Genomic DNA, 21,681 nt, shown 5'->3' with positions numbered 1-21,681 from the left:
TTCATACTGAAACTGAATTCTTAGCTATTTTTTATTGAAAAATCTTCCTTGGACCTTTAAATAATCAAAATTAAGATTTAAGTATCTGTGTGAAACAACATTAAGTGGGCCAAGTTCTTATTTACCCCTCATGCAACAAAAAAGTATTAGCTCCAGTTCCATGACTCTTGTAGGTGGCAGAAATTCTAATGCCAATGCAGAGCTTCCCTACCCATAAGAGCTTAACTTGCCTCCTGATTTACATCGCATCACTGGAGCAACTAGCTGTCAGTCCACAACAAGGAGTCTTTTTCATTGAACTGAAGAATGGAAGCCTGCTCACATAGGGGGGTGAATTACAGTTACTTAGCAGCGAAACAAAATTACTCCAAATATGCTAAGAAATATGCTCATCTTTAGCATTTCTTCACATCTTCAACATACAGAGCCTTGGGACTGAAAAGTTCCCTGGAACTATCCCTTACAACATATGGATTCTGTTTGCAGTGATTTATTGCACAAGACCACCCAAAACACACATCTCTGTATGCCAAAGGAGAAGCATCCCTGGTTCAGAGGGTTTCCAATCTAGTAAGGAAAAGAAGCATGGATAAGAAGGCACCATTTTACATGTCTTTTAAAAAGAGAGAGAGAGAAAAACATAATTTTAAACAGTACACCCGGCAGCTGGATGCCATAAAACGTTGTAAAATGTGCTTTTATTTCAATTGTGAACTGGTCTGTAACAAATTGTAGTTCTAGCTGTCCTTAATAGTTAGAAGCTGAAATGGGATTCACACCAATAAGTCCAACATTCACCTACTTTGTAAGCAGCTTATCTCACATTTAAAAGAAAATATCATTTTACCTAACCTATTATTTCTGCATGAATGAAATGCACTGCTTGTTGTAATGCACTTGAAAAAGTCCAAACTTCTAAAACAATGGATCTGATTTGACGCTCCAATGAACTTCAAAATATTTTATGTCCACAATAAGGAGACAGGGATAAAATAGTGCTCTGCTGGTTTTGGTCCTGTTTAGGCCAGTGTCAAAAGTTCTGTGCACCAGTACCACTTTGGAATCACTTGTATAGTCAGGGCCAATGCCAGGATTTTTGGTGCCCTAGCCAAGGCTCCTCTGAAGGTGCCCCCCCCTGCCAATGGGCAAGCCTACCTTCTGCCCAGACAAGTGCATCCTCTGTTATGTCGCCCCTTCCAGGGGGAAGGAGTGTCTGAAGAGATCTGTAGAATGGATAGAGGGGGGGCCACATCTGTGTTCGGGAGGGTGCTGGGCATTGCACTGGCATCAGGGCCTGACTGCATGGCTGGTGGCAGCAGCACCAATTCCCCCCACCCAAAGGTCTTTGAATCCAGCTGGCAGCAGCACCCTTGGCCTGGCAGTTCCCCTGGCACAGATGGCTGGGGACCAGGAAATGAAGGTTTCTCCTGATGCCAGACACCCAGGCACCAGTGCCACTCTTGCCACTGCTGCTGCTGTCACTGCTTCTGCTTCTCCTCACTGTAGCTGATGGGGCACCAGGGCCAGTGGTGAGCAGTGAGGAAGGGCTTTCCAAGTCCAGCTCCCCCGACCCTATCTGCCCCAGTCCTGGCTGGCTGACTGCTGACCAGCAAGCCCCAAAGCCCACTGCAACTTGAGGGATTTCTAGCCCAGCTCTGGAGAAAGTACTACCTTGCGTGCCTTACTTCCTTGCCATGTGCTTGGGGTCACATGCTGCAAGGGGTGAGCACAATGATGCAGTGTGGTTCTGCTGGCCACATCTTGTCTCCCAAGCAGTCCAGGCTGACCAGCTTGGAGCCAGGGAGGGACAAGCGGCTGCAGGCCTCTGGGCAGGCACTCTCTCCCCACAAGCTAGGGTTGCTAAGTCCAATTCAAGAAATATCTGGGGACTTTGGGGGTGGAGCCAGGAGACTTTGGGAGTGGAGCCAGGAGACTTTGGGAGTGGAGCCAGCAGCAAGGGCATGATAAGCATATTTGAACTCCAAAGGAAGTTCTTGCCATCATATTTAAAGGAACTGCACACCTTTTAAATGCCTTCCCTCCTTTGGAAATAATGAAAGTTAGGGGCACCTTCTTTTGGGGTCATAGAATTGGATCCCCTGGTCCAATTATTTTGAAACTTGGAGGGTATTTTGGGAAAAGGCACTGGATGCTATGATACAAATTTGGTGCCTCTATCTCAAAAAACAGCCCCCCCAGAGCCCTGATACCCACAGATCAATTATCCATTATTCTATGGGAATCAATCTTCATAGGGAATAATGGAGTGGCCAGCAGACATTTCCCCCCCCCCCTTCTGCTTTCTGATGACCCTGAAGTGGGGAAAGGGCCTCCAAATCAGGGGATCCCCTGTCCCTACCTGGGGATTGGCAACCCTAAGCTCAGAAGGCAAGTTCACCCAGTAACACTGCTTAGAACAGCAGCCTTAATTCAGCATGCCTACTTCAAAGAGCGCTCCCAAATCAGCGTGCACAAGGTTGGGGCAGCTCTCTACAGCAGGAAACAGAGGCACTGCGATCTTTCTTGCGCCTAGTAGGGAGTAAGCTCAGCCGAAACACTGGGTTTTGCTTCCAAGTAAATGTGCAAAAAGAAGAAGATTATGAAGAAGTGGGATGACAGAAGCCTGTGGAATGCAAAGTGGCTGCAAATTGATCCCAGCAGGTTCTCTGTGTAAACACCGGGATTGGGAAGTGAAAGAGAGGAGCCATAAAACGCAGGGGGGGGCGGCAATCCTACAAAGGCTAGGCAGTATGCAGTTAACTTACCACTCCCCCCGCTGCCCCGCTCCAGGAGGCCCTCCTACCTTTGTGTGTGTGACTGCAACCAAAGTTCCCTTCAGAAGATCAGACAAAGGGGGCTTTGAATCTTGAAAGCTGTTTATAACCCTAAAAATCTTGGTGGTCTCTTAAGGTGTTCCTGGACTCGGCTTGGCTCTTCTCGTGCAGAGGAACTGAGCTCTCCACCTTAAGCAACTGCTCACAACAGAATCGCTCCCAGACGCCATACCCCCCCCCACCCCGCTTCCAGATTTTTGGAAAGCGGGAGAGAAATGGGCTATCCTGGGGTCCCCCGCCAGGGCAGGAGGTTTGGGAAGCCTACCACAAGCTCACCCTTTCAGCACAGCCAGAGCTCGGCCAGCCCACCAGCCATGCAGCTCCTCGTTCCCTCTGCACACCTATCACTGCCAGTCCCATCCCAAACCCCATGTCAGGTGCCACCACCTCCTCCACTCCCAGCAGCCAGCCAGGCAGGTGGGGAGGTGGCAGCAAGGAGTGTGGCAGCAGCCAGGAAAAGCAGCACAGCCCAAAGTGGCACAGCGCAGTGGAGGCAGTGGGTGTGAAACTGACCAGCATGCTCCCACCCTGCAGGGTGCCCATGTGGCCAGATGCCCCTCTTGGCAGCGGCCTGCTCCGCCGACTAGCTTGCGCTGGCCCTGTGTATAGTTTTTAAAACTTAAGTGCACCTCAAAAAAGGAAGGGTCATCATCACCCATTTCTTTATACAGAAAAATATTGACTGGTCATCAGATGGTTGTTAATGTGGTGTGCTAATTTCCTTGTTTTTCCCCCCATTAGTCTTTTACTCTGAGAAAGTTTAGCAACAGCTAGCAATATCCATGATCCTGTACTATTTTCCATTTCCATAATAAATGCTATTATTGTAAGGGGGGGTCCCTCTCCTAGGATTTTGTGATAGTAGCTTACGGGGCTTTTCTTGTTGAAAAAGCCCAGCAGGAACTCATTTGCATATTAGGCCACACACCCTGATATCACCATTGTTTCACACAGGGCTTTTTGTAGGAAAAGCCCAGTAGGACCTCATTTGCATATTAGGCCACACCCCTTGGTGCCAGGCCAGCCGGAACTGCATTCCTGTTCAAAAAAAGCCCTGGTAGCCTAAAGCACTGTTCAGTTGATCAAAGTGAATACATTCTACACACAAAGAGTGGAGCAGGATCTTGCCCACTGTCCCTACCACCCCAGACGTTTACACATACATGTGAATGTTTGCAGAGTGCACTACACAAATGTATGCCAGAGGCCATGTACATATGAATACAATGCTGCTTTTTGCAGTGTATCTGCACTCAAAGGGTGCTTTCACATGGCGGCTGTTTGCAAGTGTATTTTGCTATTCATACACAATAAAAACCCAGTTGCAAAGCAAGTTATTTAGTGTGTGTGTGAACGCATTCAAATAGTATACATTTTTATGTATGGAGCTCACCACAGACATTAATCTGTGTGCATGGATGTCTGGGGGATGGGGCCAATAAGGCAAGATTCCACTTTCCACTTAGGGTTGCCAACTTCCAAGTGGGGCCTGGAGATCATCTGGAATTACAGCTGATTTCTAGACAACAGAAATCAGTTTGCCTGGAGAAGATGGCTGCTTTGGAAGGTGGATTCTATAGTATTACATCCCACTGAGATTTCTCCCCTTCCCAAACCCCACCTTCCCCAGGCCCTATCTCCTGAAATTCCCACTCCAAAGTTGGAAGCTCAATTTCATCTACATACATATAATGTCCCTGCTTTGAATGACTGGATAGAGTTGCAGTCGAGAACTGGTAGACAAGGACAGCCTAATGACTATGGCCCAACTAATTGAGGAAAGGATTTCTCCCCACTGCATGGAGCTAAATGACTAATGAATTAATTTGGACGCACATAGAGTGAGTATCCACTATTATGAAACAGTAAATATGGTGACATTTGGATTTGAATTCCACCTAGATTAAATTCCACCTAGATTTTCACTGATTCTTTCCTCCCATGGAAGTCCCAAAACATACCCCAGAATGCAGCTCCTGGGAGGGGGGGATCCTGAGGAATAGTTTAGGAGGAATCATGGGGGAGGTGACAAAAATCACACACACACACCCTTGAGCCTGCAGAAAACTAGATGGGATCCAAACCATGGTGCCAGGCATACAGCAAAAGTAGGCAGATCCTGGCATGTGAGCTAACAGCAGTCCACTTTGCTTGGCTCCCTGAGCCAGATTTCCACCCAAGCAAGTGGGGCACTGGTAGCATTACTGGCAACAGCAGTGCAAGAGAAGGCAACAGATATGGCTTGTGCCTATCATTGCAGCCCAGACCTCCACGGCCACCAGTCAAACCCGAGAGGAATCCTTGAGAAGAAGCACCACTGGGGCTTTGCTTGATGCCAGCATGCCTACCCAAGTACAGCCCTTCTCTCTCCCACCCCACTTTTCTTTGCCAGCATACCGACATCTTCACAGATAGATGGTGCATTTTCCCCATCACTTGGCCCCAAAAGTTTGCCTGCCTCAGCCATCACGGCTGTTTAGAATGGGAGAAAATGTTTTCATCATAGGAGCTCAGTGCAGGAACAGAGACTGTTTTCCCTAGGGCCTTTTTTGTAGCAGGAACTCCTTTGCATATTAGGCTATACCCCACTGATGTAGCCAACCCTCCAACCCTTACAGTAGGCCCTGTAAGAAGAGCCCTGTAGGCTTTTGGAGGATTGGCTACATCAGGGGGGTGTATCCTAATATGCAAAGGGGTTCCTGCTACAAAAAAAAGCCCTGGTTTTTCCATATGCAGTAAATTGGGGGAAAACACTTCCGGAATTCTAGTAGACTAGAAACAGCAAATGTTTTCATATAGGGCTTGAACTTGGGCCTCTTACGATCCCTTTACACATTCCATCACCATTAGAAACTGGGAATGCATGACTGATATAAGGAGTCATCAAAGCCTTGTTGTCTTGAGCACCACCTAGTGTACAATGGGAAACACTTGGGGAGGTGTTAAACCCTTCCTTCCTTCCTTGCAGTTCTCAAACATTTGATGTTCATGTCTTGCAGCTCTCAAACATCTGATGTTTATTCTATGTGGCTCTTACATTAAGCAAGTTTGGCCACCCCTGGTTTAGGATGAACTGATTTTATATGGACTAATTGATTGCTATGTATGCACTGAAAAGAAGGAAGGAAGGAAGGAAGGAAGGAAGGAAGGAAGGAAGGAAGGAAGGAAGGAAGGAAGGAAGGAAGGAAGGAAGGAAGGAAGGAAGGAAGGAAGGAAGGAAGGAAGGAAGGAAGGAAGGAAGGAAGGAAGGAAGGGGTTTGATAGTAAATATTGCATGTATTTCAGTTTTCCCTAAAATTTCCATTTCTTTCCCATGGCTTCAAATTTCCAGAAGTTTGGCTTCTTTCAATGGGCCTTCATGTATTTGCATTGTGGTTCTGAAATCTGCTAGAACTGGTTCACACATGCTCCTGATTAATCCATGAGACCTTGACAGCTAAATATATTAAGAGGCTTCATTGGAAAACATTTGGCCATACATTGACGTGATACAATACAGAAATTGTGCCTAAGGTGACATGATGTGACATGAAATGTCAGCCAGTGTTATATGACCTATTTATTTAGTACATTTATTCTGTCTTTCTTCCAAGGAGCTCAAGGCAGTATATATCATTCTCCTTTCTTCCATTAACCCTGTAAGGTAGGTTAGTCTGAGAGAGAGTGAATAGCCCAAGATCACTCACTGAGCTTCCTTGGCACAGTGGGAATTTGAACCTGGGTTTCTCAGACCCTAGTCCATCACCCAAATTACAGTACTATGCTGGCTCTCTCTGATGATCCATTCACACATGCAGCTTGTTACTTGATGTTCCAGTCTTCAGTCAACTAGCTAACATCTCTAAACCAACCTCTTTTCTTGAAATTATCTCCCAGGAGCAACATCAGAATGGAAATACCCTCAGAACATTGTTCCTTCATTACTTGAGATCAGGCTCCAGGGGGGCATGTGGCATGTATGAAAACCATTTGTTACAGGTCATTGGTACTTCATTCCTGAATTTCACTTCAATCTAGATGAAGGTTCAAGACTGTGCGGGTCACACATTCATTGCATGCACTCAGTAAAATATCCATGTTGTGCAATAAAAATTAATTTAACTTTCTTTGAAAAGTACTTACACAGCTCCTTCATAGTAACCACTTTTCAAAGCTGAATCTCCCATTCCCTTTCATTTTTCCTTTTCAAAATCCCCAAACCAGCGTGTGTTCTCTATAGATTAATAGCGCACCAAATTTCAGTTTTTCATGTCTAGAATGTAAGGAGAGGAAGTCTCTCTGAAACCTAAATATTTTTATATTCCTCCCCCTCTAAAGGCCAGACCCATTTTTTAAAAATATGCAGACGTGCTCTGTTCAAGCTGAATTCTGTATGCAAAGTTTGAGCTAAAGTCACGGTTTTATGGTAGAGGGATAAACCATTAAAAATCAGAATTTTAAAGGGAATGCTGACAAACCTTTAGAGTAACTATGGAGTTGCTAGTGGCACCTCTAATTTTTTTTTTAGACTTTATCTTCAGAAATAAACTATAGAGGAGACAAATTCTGTGTTTGACAGAAATGCTATTGCAAGTACTCGTACAAAATATAATATATTCTACAAGACCTCAGGGTTTACTCTCCAATAAGGATGGGAAAAGAAATATGCCCCACTGTGAGCACACAGTAAGACTGTTTCATATAAAAAGTTGATAATTAGTCCCTGAGTGAATAAAGTGGAAGAGATAAGAGATTGGTACTTACTGCAGTAACACACAAAATGCTTTTTTTCCTTGTTGTTGGGATTTGAAAGGCAATATGGAAAGAAAGAGGCTATTTTCATCCTTTTTAATTGTACAAATCTTTTTAAACCTCAGAAATGCTGATTTCTTAAATTATGCTTAAGAGTAGGAATTCTCAGTTCTGTACTTAGACATATAAAGCACCTGGATATTAACAGAACAGTAGCTTAAAAATTCAAAGACTGTCTTGTTAAAGTTACAGATTTGATTTTGTGGCACTTCTGACATTAGTGGAATTCTGCTGGCAATGCATTTGGATTTCCCCAACAATTGCCATTTTTTCCCCTTCTGTTTTTCTTAATAGAGTTTTTTTTTCCTGAAGGTAAATAATTTTCTATTAATAAATCAAATGCCTGTCCTGCAACAGCAGCAACTGATACATGTTTTTCAACATCCACAACAGGGAGGTTTTCTTTCTCCTTCACCAATCCCTTTCACACATACAATACGAAGGCGATCAAAATGATTGCTTAATATGCAGTTTAATGCACAACCAATTAGAGATGTCATTTTTAAATGCAACATTTAACAAGTCAAACTCAATTATGATTTTAGTTTTGCTCTGATCTCTTTGTCTTCATAAAAGACACCAGATGTATATTTACTTAATATATTCCACTCAGTGTTGGTGTAGGTAGAAAACTGCTGTTCGCTAGCTCACTATTTTTTAAAAGCAAACTGTTATAAACTACTTTATTCCATGACAAATGTATGATGAATAAATTCCAATATGAAATAAGCACACAGCAACTGAGTCTCCATCATGGATGCAAACCCTCATAATCATCTCCCTAGAGGTGCTTTGGGTTGTTTTACCTTTTTAAAAAAAGATTTGGTTTCATCATGTACTCTCAATGGCTGTAAAACCAAAGGGATTAGCCTCTGGTCTAGTAGCATGATCTCAAACAGACCCCTTCCTTTATGAATGAATAAAATCTTCAAAGTAGCCACAACCTATTCTGAGATCATCTACGCCATCTCTTCAAGTATACCCTTTCAATTGCTGCTGATATTGCTCTGTACAGAAACATTAGGTGTGGGGATTAACAGCAAGAGTAATTTGATTCTGAATATGAACATGTTCAATACCATGAAATATAAATAAGAAACTACTTGATCCTAAAGCCTGGCTAGACCAATCACAAGAAGCAGCATAAACCTTTACATGAGGTCAATAGGCACAATTATTTGGAAGGAAATGTTTGGATATCAATGACTGATTTACAATATCTATACTCTTTCTTATTTCCTTAGACTCAAGGCAGCTCACAATGCAGCAACAAGTTGCAAGGATACAAAAACATAAGTGTCTATTATGAAATAAAAAACAAGATAATCCCCCCCCCCCCAAAAAAACCTTCCAAGGCACAGATTAAAAATGCACAGATTTAAAGTGCAGCTTCAATTGCCAAATCTGTTTGTTTACCCTCTATCCAAAACACCCTGAAATAAAACTGACTTGCATGCCTTCCTAAATGCTTTCAGTGAAAATGTCCTCCATACCCACTCTTGTAAGCCATTTCAGAGGACTGGGCCTACTACAGAGAAAGCCATACGGAAATCTTTAAAAGGCACCTCAAGTTGAATGTTCTCTTCATTATAACTTAAAGGAAAATCCACTGAAGTCCAAGCCTGAAAGAGTTTGTTAGCCATATACAATGATCTTTGGTAAGAAGTGGAAGGATTTTATCAGTTGATTCTAATGAACGCTTAGGTTGTTGTTTTGCTTTTGGTATCAGTCTGAAGCCTTTGAAAAGAAACAGGCATTACATCATAACAGATAAGTAAAATAAATGTGTGGGGTAAATCAGTCATATATCAAATTGTCAAACATTTTGTTGAAAGGGGGAGTTGGTACTGATGTTGAGGAAAATCTTTGATATGGATCTTGCCCAAAATGAAAGTTGATGAAAGTATTTCCACCCATTAAGTGTAATGTTTTCACCTCCCACTGCCCCCAGAAGTGCTGCTCCTGGGGGATAAGGGACCCCTGGGAACAGCATGAGAGGGGGCAGCTGGAGGTCATAGGAGGGAGGAACTCAGCAAAAATAGTGTTCCTTCCATCAGCAGAAATGTTGGGCATGATCCAACCTTTTTTGGGGGGGGGGGAGGAAGCAGAGGGTAAAGAAGGAAAAATGTTTATTGAATGAATTGAAGAGGGGAAAATAATACTTAAAGTGCAGCTCCAATTGCCAAATCTGTTTGTTTACCCTCTATCCAAAACAAGCTCTTAACACAATTACATGACTTTGAGCTACACCCCTAGTGTAAGGACTTACATTCAAGAATGGTAAGAGAATCAGCCCTGGTTTTATCCCCAGCAAGACTGTTTAAATCTATAAAGAGTGGAGACAAAAAGGAGTTACACGAATAATAGATTTGATTCACAAGGATAAATTTATTAATAAACAGGAATTAGAATCACTGATTGGAGAGAAAATACCTTGGTTTAAATTTTTACAGTTACGGAATATGATACAAAAACGAGGTTATGGAGAACAACTTAAAATACCATTAAAACCTTTTGAACTGCTTTTAAAAAATCATACAGAATTCAAAGTTCTAATATCTAAAAAGTATCCAATTTTGCTTGTCTCATCACAATCTGTAATTCTAGAATTAAGGATGCACATTGGATAGAGATTTATTCTTCTCCAAGCCTCTTTTCCTCTATTTTTAATATCAGATTTAATTCTTACAAATTGTTACACCGGTGGCATATTCCTCCTAGCAGGTTAACCAGAATATATCCCAAAGTAAGTCCAAAATGCTGGGGAAATTGTGGGCGGTTTGCGGACTTTATACATTGCTGATGGCTTTGCCCCCATATATATCAATTTTGGCAACAAGTTCTACAACAGGAACACACAATAACTGGAGTGGCAGTTCCAGCTTTGCCAGAAATTGTTCTTTTGTATTCTTGGCCTGACTCTGCCTGTAATAAAAAACCAAATATTTTAATATCCATTTTCCTTGCTATAGCGAGAATAGTTATTGCATCTAAATGGAGGGACAAGAACCCACTTTCTCTTCATATGTGGCAGAATAAACTGTGAGAATATTTTTTAATAGGGAAGACTGCAAATAACATTAACTACCAAGTTAGGTAACAATTGTACTTCTTTTCAGGCAGTTTGGTTTCTTGTTGTTGGGTACCTAAGTGAACAATGTATCATTCCAAAATATGTTTTTTGCAAGGAATTAATATTCTTTTGAGCTTATATTTTATTAACACGGTGAGCTGATATACTGTATATGGAGTTATTATTAATTTTGTCTCTTTGTGGCTGCCTGACTGAGTATATATTTTGTATTTTTGATGGTATAGTATAGACATGTATACCATATTAATGCTGCTTATGTAATCCCTTCAATCTGACATTTAAATAAAGAAGTTTTCAAATGTTAAAAAAAATGGTAAGAGGAAGAAAAAATAATCAAGATTTTGGAGGCTTTTCCGTTGGAGTTTAGCTAATCCTGCGGCATGGTAAATTGTTTATGAGAGTTGGACAGTTAGACAAGTGGGCACAACCTACTTGAAATAGATGCCACCTATTCCTTAGTAAAGAATGAACCTAAAATCTCTTGAAAAATAACAAAGTCTGTGTTATTAAAAATAATAAAGTTAATTTGATTACGTAGCAGTGGGAGATGCAACAGTCCAATTAGCATGGTTTGCAAATAGCCACTTATATCTGGTAACTTGTGCCAATTAAGAATCACCACTAGACAACCATCCAGAAAAGTGTTTGTAAAGGGGAAAAGAGTTTTGTATTTTTATTTCAGGCAGTCCAAAAAGCAGTTGTGATTAAGATAATTATGTGTGGGTAGACCTGCATAGTCAGACAGGACAAGGAACAAATTTCCCAAAGATTCTCCCTTCATGTTTTCCAGTTGGCTCACAGAAGAGTGCTATTGAGAAGGGCATTTGAAACCTAGAATATGGGGGATAATGAATTTGGGGGGTTTTCTGCAGTTGCTGTATGCTTTAATTGTGTTGACATCAATGTTCCCTCTGAACTGCAGAGTCCTATGAGCAACAATTCTACTTTGTGAGCTACTGGCATTAAAGATGTGAGCTACTGCATAAATTATTGTGCTCTGGGGCCATTTTTCCTGAGCTAAGACAAAAATGTGTGAGCTGGAGGTTAAAAAATGTGAGCTAGCTCATGCTAACTCAGCTTAGAGGGAACACTGGTTGGCATATATTTCTTTAATATTATGAGGGGTTTCTTGGAAACAGTTCTTGGCTGTGTTGAGCTTCAGAGAAGCAGGATTTTACAAAATTAAATAAAAACTTTTGCAGAGTTATTTGCAAGGTGGGGATACTCCCATACATTCTAAATAGCCCATCAAAAATCAATCATGTAGTAGCCTGCAATGTAGATTCAGCTGTAGTTTGTACAGTTTGTACAGTTGTACAGAAACTGTAACTGTACAGTTTCTGAGTAAACATAGGAATGAGCTGCAAAAATCAACTTACTCCCATTGATTCAGTCTGCAGAACAGCATGGCTTATATCCAACTGTGCACTTCTATGAATAAAATCAAGTAATTGGTTGGATCCCACTCAGGGCTTTTCCTCATTCTCATTTTGCTCCCTCTGTCTTGCAAAAAAAACTATAGGGAGATATACCGGGCATAAACTGATGTAATATTAAATTCACTACTAGAGAGAGCAAAACGTGTTCAGAACAGAAACACGCGCACACACACCACACACCCCAAAGAAACAGAAATTTACAAGTGAGGAAAATAAGAATGAGGAAAAGCCTCTAATTTCTACTAATGGCATAAAGCACTAAGAATGAGTGATTTATGACAATATTCCATTCTCCTCTCATAGATCTGTAATTTGGTCCTCACATGATCCGGAAGGAGGGCAAATTTCCCAAGAGCAGAATTTTGAAAGATTAGTGGCCTACAGTGGAAGGGGGAGGCAGGAAAGTTCTGTTCTGCTAATGGAAGCACCATACATTAGGGACATTATCTGAGATCCAACCCACTATTGTCAATAAACCATGTTTCTTTAAAGCATCACCAAAACTGGAGACACAAGGGCTGAGAACAGATGGCCGACTCAGGGCACAATCAAGCTGCCCTGGAAGTGAGCTGACCAGAAAAGGAGTAGCCAGGAACCTCCAGATGGCACACAGCCTGCCCCCGAACAGGGACGGATGGCGTGTGCCCAGGAGGAGCTTCCAGAGCACTTGTGCACCTGTTGACCGCTCTCCAGGCAATTCTCAGCTGTCCAGAAATCCAGGGAAGCACCTCAGAGCCGCCTAAGAATTTCTTTCTGAGGCAGCTTCAATCTGGCCCAGGATGGGCTGCGTACAGGACGGGGATGGCAGGCAGATGTGCGCATGTGTAAGCACTTTTTTGATCCACCTGCCTGCTGTCCCTGGGGCAGCTTAAATCATCTGTCTGTTATCAGTCAAGAAGTCCTTTGATCACAATTCAAATTTTGAGCTGATTTGCACAATCCCTTATAACGGCCAATCCTTTGCATGCTTACATACAAGTAAGTGCTGTTTAATGACAATTACATCCAGGTAACGTCATAGAAACTGATGCCGCTGTACAGCACAATCTCAGATGTTGCTTTGGAACTGAACGGTGTTTACTTGTTTTCATCTAGAATGCATTAGCACAGGCTTTACATCCACAGACAGCTAATTTGGCCATATCAAATGTGGAATTGATTAAATGGTTGTCTGAGCACTGCACAGTAGAAACAGTTGCTTATTTAATATTACATAGTAAAAATAATGGCATTGATACTTTTCAGGATTACATAACAAGAGTGAGTCTGTGATCCAAGAAACACTGGTTTATAGTGGATTAGTTGTGGAGCATTCCAATTTTTCCAAGTTCCTCCAAACAAATCTCACCCATTTCTCTGGGACAAATAGTTTGCAACCTTTGTACCTGATCCACTCCAAACTTCTCTACAAGCAGCATCCAGTGCACAGGAGCTCCACTTCGCTGTTATGTTATCTAGTTTTCATTTCATCACTCTGAGTCTTCTTGCAAGACAGAACCTTGAGTAGAGTATTTCCTGATAGACTGTGTCCAGTGTCTTCCAAAGAGGGAAAGCAAGAGGTGGCAGTAGTTAATTTCAGAAGAGGAATGGCCTCTTGCAACCCAGAGAATATGTATTTGCCTTTAAATGCACCAATCAAACAAGAGCTATGAGAGCCCTGCTTGGGATGCTTGGTCCATTCTCAGTCTCAGACTGAAGGACAAAGGAAGGAGTGGGCAGGAGCACCCATGGGTACCCAGTTTCTAATATAACTGGTGCATTTACAGGCAAATGTTCATTCTCAGGGTTGTAACCAGGTATCTCTATTTCAACCAAATCCATGTACCTGCTGTTGCTCCAAAACTGAATTTAGCTAGTGGGTTTGATCCTGCAGATCTGCACTGCCAGTGCTTTCTCTAGCCTTCCTCTTATGCAAGAGGTGTCAGGGGAAGTCTCCTTACACAAGAGGGAAGCACTAGAAGAACAGATGTACAGGATCCAATTTGTTGCAATAGAATGCTGATGTTGATACATTTGAAAACAAATTACAATTCATATGACTTCTATAAGCCTTCGTTTTAGGATTACAGCCCACATCATCCAAAAACAAGGAAAGGAAATATATCAAGATATACACACACAGTAGTGTGTATGCCTATATACACACATACTCACTATTCAATCTGCTTAAATGACAGGAGAAGAAAAATAAAAGAGGAAAAACCTTAGTGATTGAAAAAATATTTTGAGGGATTCGGGTCAGGCAGGTTATTTTGGCAGTCACTGGAGTGTACCAGATGGTTCATTAGCATAGGGTAAGACAAGTCAAAGGCTTTCAGAATAATTTAGCAAATGTCAAAAAGAAACAAGAACCCTGTCATTTTTATTAGAATTAACTGCATCATACCCTGGACACAGATTTCACCTTGGGTCAGAAAAATTAATACAGAATTATATGAATTGTGTAATATAACGGGTTAAAGTTACATCTTCCTCAAGGGACTCATTTGCTGGCAATATATTACCGTCCTCGATGTTAGGAATCCTCAGCCTTTCCCTTTATAAGATTTTTTTTTTGGGGGGGGGGGGAGTGAGGAAAGTTGACCTTGCTCAAAATCCATTGGTGACTAATTGATCTGAGGTATAGGCAGAATTTCAACAAGACATTCCGCTAAAGCTGTGCTGTGATCATTTTCCCAGGAAACTTGGCAAAGGGGTTTTTTACTGAATATTCAACAGCGCGTAAAGTATCCTTTTGTCAAAAGGAAAAGGCAATGGTTGAGCAAAACACTACTTTAGTAAATAGGAAGTAAATTGCATGTTTTATCATATTTACAATAAAGTTATATGTTATGATTGTGTATCCTTTTTAAATTTTCGTTCATGCAGATGTCAAAAATCTAGAGAACTTCCAGCTGGTGGAAGGTGTTCAAGAACAAGTAAATACTGCTTTGCTGGACTACACAATGTGCAACTACCCGCAACAGACAGACAAATTTGGGCAGCTTCTCCTGCGGCTCCCAGAAATCCGAGCGATCAGTATGCAGGCTGAAGAATACCTCTACTACAAACACCTGAATGGGGACGTGCCATGTAATAACCTCCTCATTGAAATGCTGCATGCAAAAAGAGCATAAATTATATCCTTTTTCAGCTTCTGCGTTTGAGAAAAGAAAAAAAATTACTCTGAACTGCTCCAAGCAACCCTAATTAAAAGAACTTGGTTTTAAAAGAACTTTGCAAAAAAAATGTATAATAATCAAATACTTAATAGTAAATAAGTGATGTATCAGGGTATTTGTATTGCAAACTGTGAATCAAATGCTACCCGGTCTCCCCAAAGGAACATGTATAGGACTTCATCACTGGATGGAAAGGAAATGGATACCATTGCTAACGTGAAACAAACAAAAGGACTGCACAGTTCTTGTAAGTTACACCTTGTCAGCTACCACTATGGAGAGAAATTTCAGAACACCTTTTAACTGTGTTATTAAGCTAAAAGAGGTGAGGGGATTTATATGCACTAAGTTCCTTCAGTGGTTAGCAGGACTGCAAACACCTCTGAAGGATGTAAAATTGCAGCCTCCTTGGGCCATCCTTCCAAGAACTGAACTCCTCTCTTCTCCAAGCAAGGATGTGACACCAATCTGTAATAAAGATCTGGGGTTGGCCACATCTGCAGTATAGATAGTAGCACCACCAAAATAAAAAAAAAATAAACAAAAGCCTGGTTTTTGGACTGTCTGTGACTCAAGCCTGCAAACAGTTAATACAAGAGGGGGATCTGTTTGTATATTAGCTTGGCATTCTTAATATGTTTCCAAAGCAGGGGAGGGGGGGGAGGGGGTGTCATTGTGTTCATGTTGTTTGGTCAGGCAGTATCCTTCTGCTGCTGAAGGAATGAGGAATAGCCACAAGTGTCAAGATTAGGCAACATCTTTGGACCATGTTTCCAGTGTAGTAGCTCAAACATTGCTGGAATGGCTACTCAGAGCTTTTTAGTGCCAAATAAGCTTGTGGATACGATTATTCTTTCAGAAGTTCTCTTAAAAACAAGAACTTTCCTGGAGATTTCAAGCGACAGCATCTCTAACCACAGTCAGTCAGCAACCTAAACTGAAGTACTTGCATTTAAGAAGGCAACACAGTCCAGAGAGTTCCATTTATACCTTATTGAAAGTGTGGTGTAGTGCTTGGAGTGTTGGACTAGGATCTGGAAGACCCAGGTTCAAATTCCCACTCTACCATGGAAGTTTGCTAAGTGACCTTGGGCCAGTCACACCTCACAGCCTAACATACCCCAGGGTGGTGTTGTGAGGATAAAATGGAGGAAAGGAGAACAATGTAAGCAACCTTGGCTCCCAGTTAGGGAGAAAGGCAAGGTATAAATGAAGTAAACAAACAAATTACTGGATATCTAGTGTGGGAGAAGGGGATGGAAGATGGCAAGGGATAACCCAGTCTCATCAGATCTTATAAATTAAGCAGGGTCTGCACTTCGCTGGGAAACTACCAAGGAAGACTCTGCAGAGGAAGGCAATGGCAAACCACTTCTGCTACTCAGTTGTCTTGACAATCCTTTAATGGGGTCACCATAAGTCTTGATGGCACTTACATGTGTACTATGAAAGAAGAGTGGCAGGTGGCACTGCATAAATTCCCCTCCTCACTCTTGTTTTCCTGCATGCTCTGAATTGGAATGCAGGACCTGGGGAACATCTGGGAAAACATAGTATAGCTAGCTTTAGAGCAGGTCTGCAGAATCTGAGACCTGGTAAGCAGAACATGGCCCACAGCTGCACATGGCAGTCCACTGGGGACCACACTGCATGGCTGGAAAGCCACATTCACCTTGATAGGCCTCAGGTTATTCAGACTTGTTTTGAAATAGCCAGTTGGCCATTATGTAACTCTTCTGACCAGTAGACCTGAATTCCAGCAGGAAACTAGTAACCGAATCTTACAAGCCAAAGGTGGCATGACAAAGCCCAGACTCACCATGTTCTGTTCATGATGCATCAGATTCCACCCTGACTCTGCCACTTCTCCTGACTCAACCACCAAATTGACTCAGTTTTCCACTAGCTCAGCCCTAGTTTGACAGGTTCTTCCCATATCTCTGACCTTTGGTTCTACTGCCCCCACCTCCCGGATGACCCAGGACAGTATTTTTAAATCAAAGGTTGTCAGCCTTATATAGTTCTATCTCTGCTGCTACACTTGTGCAAGAAGAGAATACAATCACCTTATGAGATCTTGCACTGTGTAGTCCCTTGCAAGTCCATGCTCGCTAAGAGCTAAAAACCAAGTACTTGAACTTGGACCAGTTTCTGGATCAAGTGGTAGGTAACAGAAACCAATTAACACAATGCTTTTACCTATGCAAGTAAAGACATTCAAAAATGTATAAGCTGAGGAATCCAAGCAGTTGAATAGTATTACTAGGAGAGTATGAAAAACCGCCAATTTTAGCACAGTCTTTTGAATGAGAAAATTATTATCCGAGCAAAGTGACTAAAAGCTTTTGTGTGAGGACAGAAGAATGATATTGCTGTGTCTCTGTAGACCAAAGTCTGCTGCAGAACAAATACTGGAGAAGTACAAATAAATGTTCTATCCAAAATGAAGATGTCAGTATTATAAAATGTAGTGCCACAGTTATGAGAGCTTTGCCTTATTTCAGAATCCTGAATGGTAACTGTATAGATGTAGATCAACATACGGTTAGAGGGGGAAAGTATTAATTCTTTACATTTTGGGGGGGGGGAATAAAAAAGATTATGGTGTTTACATTTGTTAGATCCTGGGAAGGAGGGAGGGGGGCCCTGCGCGGATGGTGCAAAGCAGTGATTTCCTTAATGTTGCTTTCTGATTGGTAATGACCTTACTAGTACTTAATTACTGTATGTCGTGAGACACTAAAATCAAAAAGGGAATCTCATTTATACTTTTTTTTTTAGATTATTGGCTGCACAATCATTTGTAGAAACTGTATAAAACTTTTCCTCCTTTAGCTTTGTTTGTTTGTTTTCATGACGATTGCTGGCTTTTAAATAGTTTTATTTATATTGTATATCACAGTTTTCATTGTAGACAATTATGATGCTAATTTATTGTTCCTTTGTTTCATCTTTATATATAAATATATATATAAAATATAGCCAGAATAAAGAAGCCAAATATATGTGTTTATTACAGCATGTCTTCAAGTTAGTGGAACATAGTTCAGGGACATACAAGGGTCTTTACCTTTTAAGATCATTTGCTTGATTCAATGTCTGTAAATCTTCATAATCCTAAATGTAGTTTATTTAAAATCTATTGTAAATTTTGCAATTTGTACCTCCCTTTGTTCCATGTGAACCTAGAGAGATGCATTCTTACCTTCAAATTCTTTTCTAAGCAGTGTATGTTGTATACCAAAGACAACTTTTTTTTTGTATTAGTGCAAAACAGAGTACTTTATCAACACACTAATCTGGTCTAGTATTCTGTTTACATTTGGATCAGGGCCACCAACCAACAGGGAGGGTGGGAGAATAGAAAATCGTTGCTCAAACAGAGTGGCATTCCCTTTGCCACAAATAAGCCCCTGCTCTTCCCTCACAAATAATCGGCCTTGACCATTGTCACAGGCTCCATCCAAGTCACTGGTATCCAATGTAGAAAATCTAATCGCATTCCACCGCCACCATCACCACTGTGGTAAAAATATAAAGGCTGGGATACAAAGAACTGTAAGTTCCATATACTCAAAGGGGTTGTATCAAGCAGTAAACTTCCATGACACATGGCATATCTCTTTTGTAATGAAAATCAATTCAGAAGGAGTTTGTAATGTGACATGAACACTGCTGTTTACACACACACAAAAAGGGAGGGGGAGGTTTGCTAAGCATGTCCCAGTCCTTCAGCATACCTAAAGTAGCTCTGTAGATTTCCACCAATAAGAAATTAAATAACTGACAGTTTGCTACCATTTAGAGTTGCCCCCACATCTACCACCCTACCCACAGGATAATAAACAGGCAGCAGAAGCATCAGTGACATTGTTGGAAATTACAATTTAGGGAAATCCTTTTTATATAGGAGTACTAGAAGGTGTCCAAATGAAGAACTTGCCCTAGGTGTTAGTCACACCCTGCATATGCACCCTGAGAGAAGATTAACAAACTTAGGTAAGGCCATGTAACTCGTAGAAGTATCTCTCACATCAGACATGACTAATGCTGACTTACAGATCTTGGACAACAAAAGTTCATCCTACATTTTTTCTATAAATGGGAACATTGCTTTAAAAACTACAAATCAAGTTATAACCAGTCACACTAAAAGTAATTCTGAATTTGTTTCTGTTTCATACGCACACAGTTGACTATTTTTTACAGTAGACATAACTTTTTTGTTGAAATAACCATTTCACTCAAATTTCACTCAAAGGGGAATAAACCAACTAAACAAAGCACAATTATCTATAGACAGAACAAGCTTGTTAATATAAGGATATTAAAAGGCAAACAGCAATTAGTGGAAACGGTTTTGATAAAATAGAACATACGTTAGCCAATATCTGTGGTTCCAAGAATCCCTCTGATTACCCAAAGTTTGCAAACTAATGTTAATTATTAACCAATTTGTAACAAGACATTTACCTACGATTGCTTTATCAATTACATATTAGTAAAAGCAAACTAAAATACAAAGGTTTTGGCTTTGGCTGGTTTCTTATAGTTGTTCAGTGTTTGTAACCAGACAATCTGTAGTGTCTGAATATTTGTATTACAGATGTTCCACAGCTGCCTGGCATTTGAATCCATGCAACCCGTAGAATGTGCAGTTAGTTACTTGTTAAAGTTCTCTTACTGTATATGTGAAGTTCATGTTGTCATGTCAGTTCTTGCCAGGAATTTCTCAACACCAATGGATTTTTATTTCCAGTATTTCAATAAATATTGATATGGCCATTCTGATCATTTAAAATTGTTTTTATGACAACCTCTTTGTAAAAGATCATTGAGAAACCTCAATAAAAATCAATTCCTCAAGCACAAACGGGAAAAAATGGAAACAGAAAGGACTGCTTGCTTAGATGGATGAAGCCCAAACCTTTGTGTGATACCATCACAATGAAATTTAACAAAGTCTTCTAAATAACTTATAAGAAACATTGGTAGGGCATGTGATTTCCATGCAGGAGGTCCCAGATGCACTTCCTGGCACACTCTCTCAAGTCTGCAAAAGATTTCTGTGTTAGTCAGAATTATAGTACTGACCTAGATGGACCAATGATCTGACAGTAAAAGTCTGAGCAGAAGGGAGAGGGGAATGAATTCATAGAGAAGAGTTCTTATAGCAGTTCTGTTCCCCCCACCCATGTACAGACCAGTATAGTAACCCAGGCCTGCAGAACCACTGACTCACTGAGCTAAATGCCACATGCCAGGGCTTTTTTTGTAGAAAAAACCCAGCAGGAACTCATTTGCATATTAGGCTCCACCTCTGATGTCAAGCCAGCCAGAACTGCATTCTTGTGTGTTCCTGCTCAAAAAAAGCTCTGCCATACATTAATCACGTATAGTGGCCTGGAAGGCACTCAACAACTGCATTTGATTGGCAGTCCCCAGTAGGCCACAATCAATGGCTGAGTGAACCGCTAGGGAGCCCCCATGCATCAGACATACAAGCCTGGCTGAAAAGCTTTTACCATGCAGATCCCATGCATCACATTATGAGCAGCTGCATGCCTGCCAAAAGGTAGCTAATATGTTTTGTGGGGCATCACTACACAAGACACAAAGGGCAACTTTAGACAAGGGGATCAAATCTGCTAGCCGCTGTGACACATCCCTCAACTGGTGGCTTAGAAACACGCATGAGCAACAACCTCATAAGAAGAGTGTGTTGCTGGACTGCATGCTACAAGCAGAAGACAGAATGCAGAGGCTCTGTCTCTCATAAAGATCTCCCTTGCATATCTAAACTAGAAGGTTACCGACAAAGCTAGCTAGAAACCTCTCCCTGACATGCTAAGGAGCCAGTTTGGTGTAGTGGTTAAGTGCATGGACTCTTATCTGGGAGAACCGGGTTTGATTCCCCACTCCTCCATTTGCACCTGCTGGAATGGCCTTGGGTCAGCCATAGCTCTGGCAGAGGTTGTCCTTGAAAGGGCAGCTGCTGTGAGAGCCCTCTCAGCCCCACTCACCTCATAGGGTGTCTGTTGTGGGGGGAGAAGATATAGGAGATTGTAAGCTGCTCTGAGTCTCTGATTCAGAGAGAAGGGCGGGGTATAAATCTGCAATTCTTCTTCTTCTTCTATGTATGAAGGTTCTTTCAATTGCAGGGAGGAATCATTCATACATCTAGCCCCCCGACCAGCAAAATGAAGACACACTGTCCCATGAGAGATATGTTACACAGAGCTCCTGATCACAGAGCCTGGCTGCCAGCTCCTGCTCCTTTCCAATTCTACTTAGTAAAAGATTCAGCATAACTCAAAAATGCATTCCTTTACAAACAGAAGCCAGACTATCAAAAATGATTC

General features: G+C 41.5%; 1 protein-coding gene across 2 annotated transcripts in view; it reads left to right on the top strand.

The window, feature by feature from the left end:
* The window catches only part of NR5A2 (nuclear receptor subfamily 5 group A member 2), a 183,835-nt gene extending 167,970 nt beyond the window's left edge, over positions 1 to 15,865 (top strand). For both annotated transcript variants that reach the window (XM_060232348.1, XM_060232347.1), the window contains exon 7: positions 15,027 to 15,865. In XM_060232348.1, the coding sequence (XP_060088331.1) occupies positions 15,027 to 15,274 (248 nt within the window). In that variant the 3' untranslated portion in view covers positions 15,275 to 15,865. The remainder of the gene's footprint in view (positions 1 to 15,026) is intronic.
* The last annotated feature ends 5,816 nt before the right edge of the window (positions 15,866 to 21,681 follow it).

This window comes from Heteronotia binoei, chromosome 2 (genome assembly GCF_032191835.1).
Source record: "Heteronotia binoei isolate CCM8104 ecotype False Entrance Well chromosome 2, APGP_CSIRO_Hbin_v1, whole genome shotgun sequence".
NCBI classification, from domain to species: Eukaryota; Metazoa; Chordata; class Lepidosauria; order Squamata; family Gekkonidae; genus Heteronotia; species Heteronotia binoei.
This window is presented reverse-complemented; position numbering and strand designations above follow the sequence as displayed.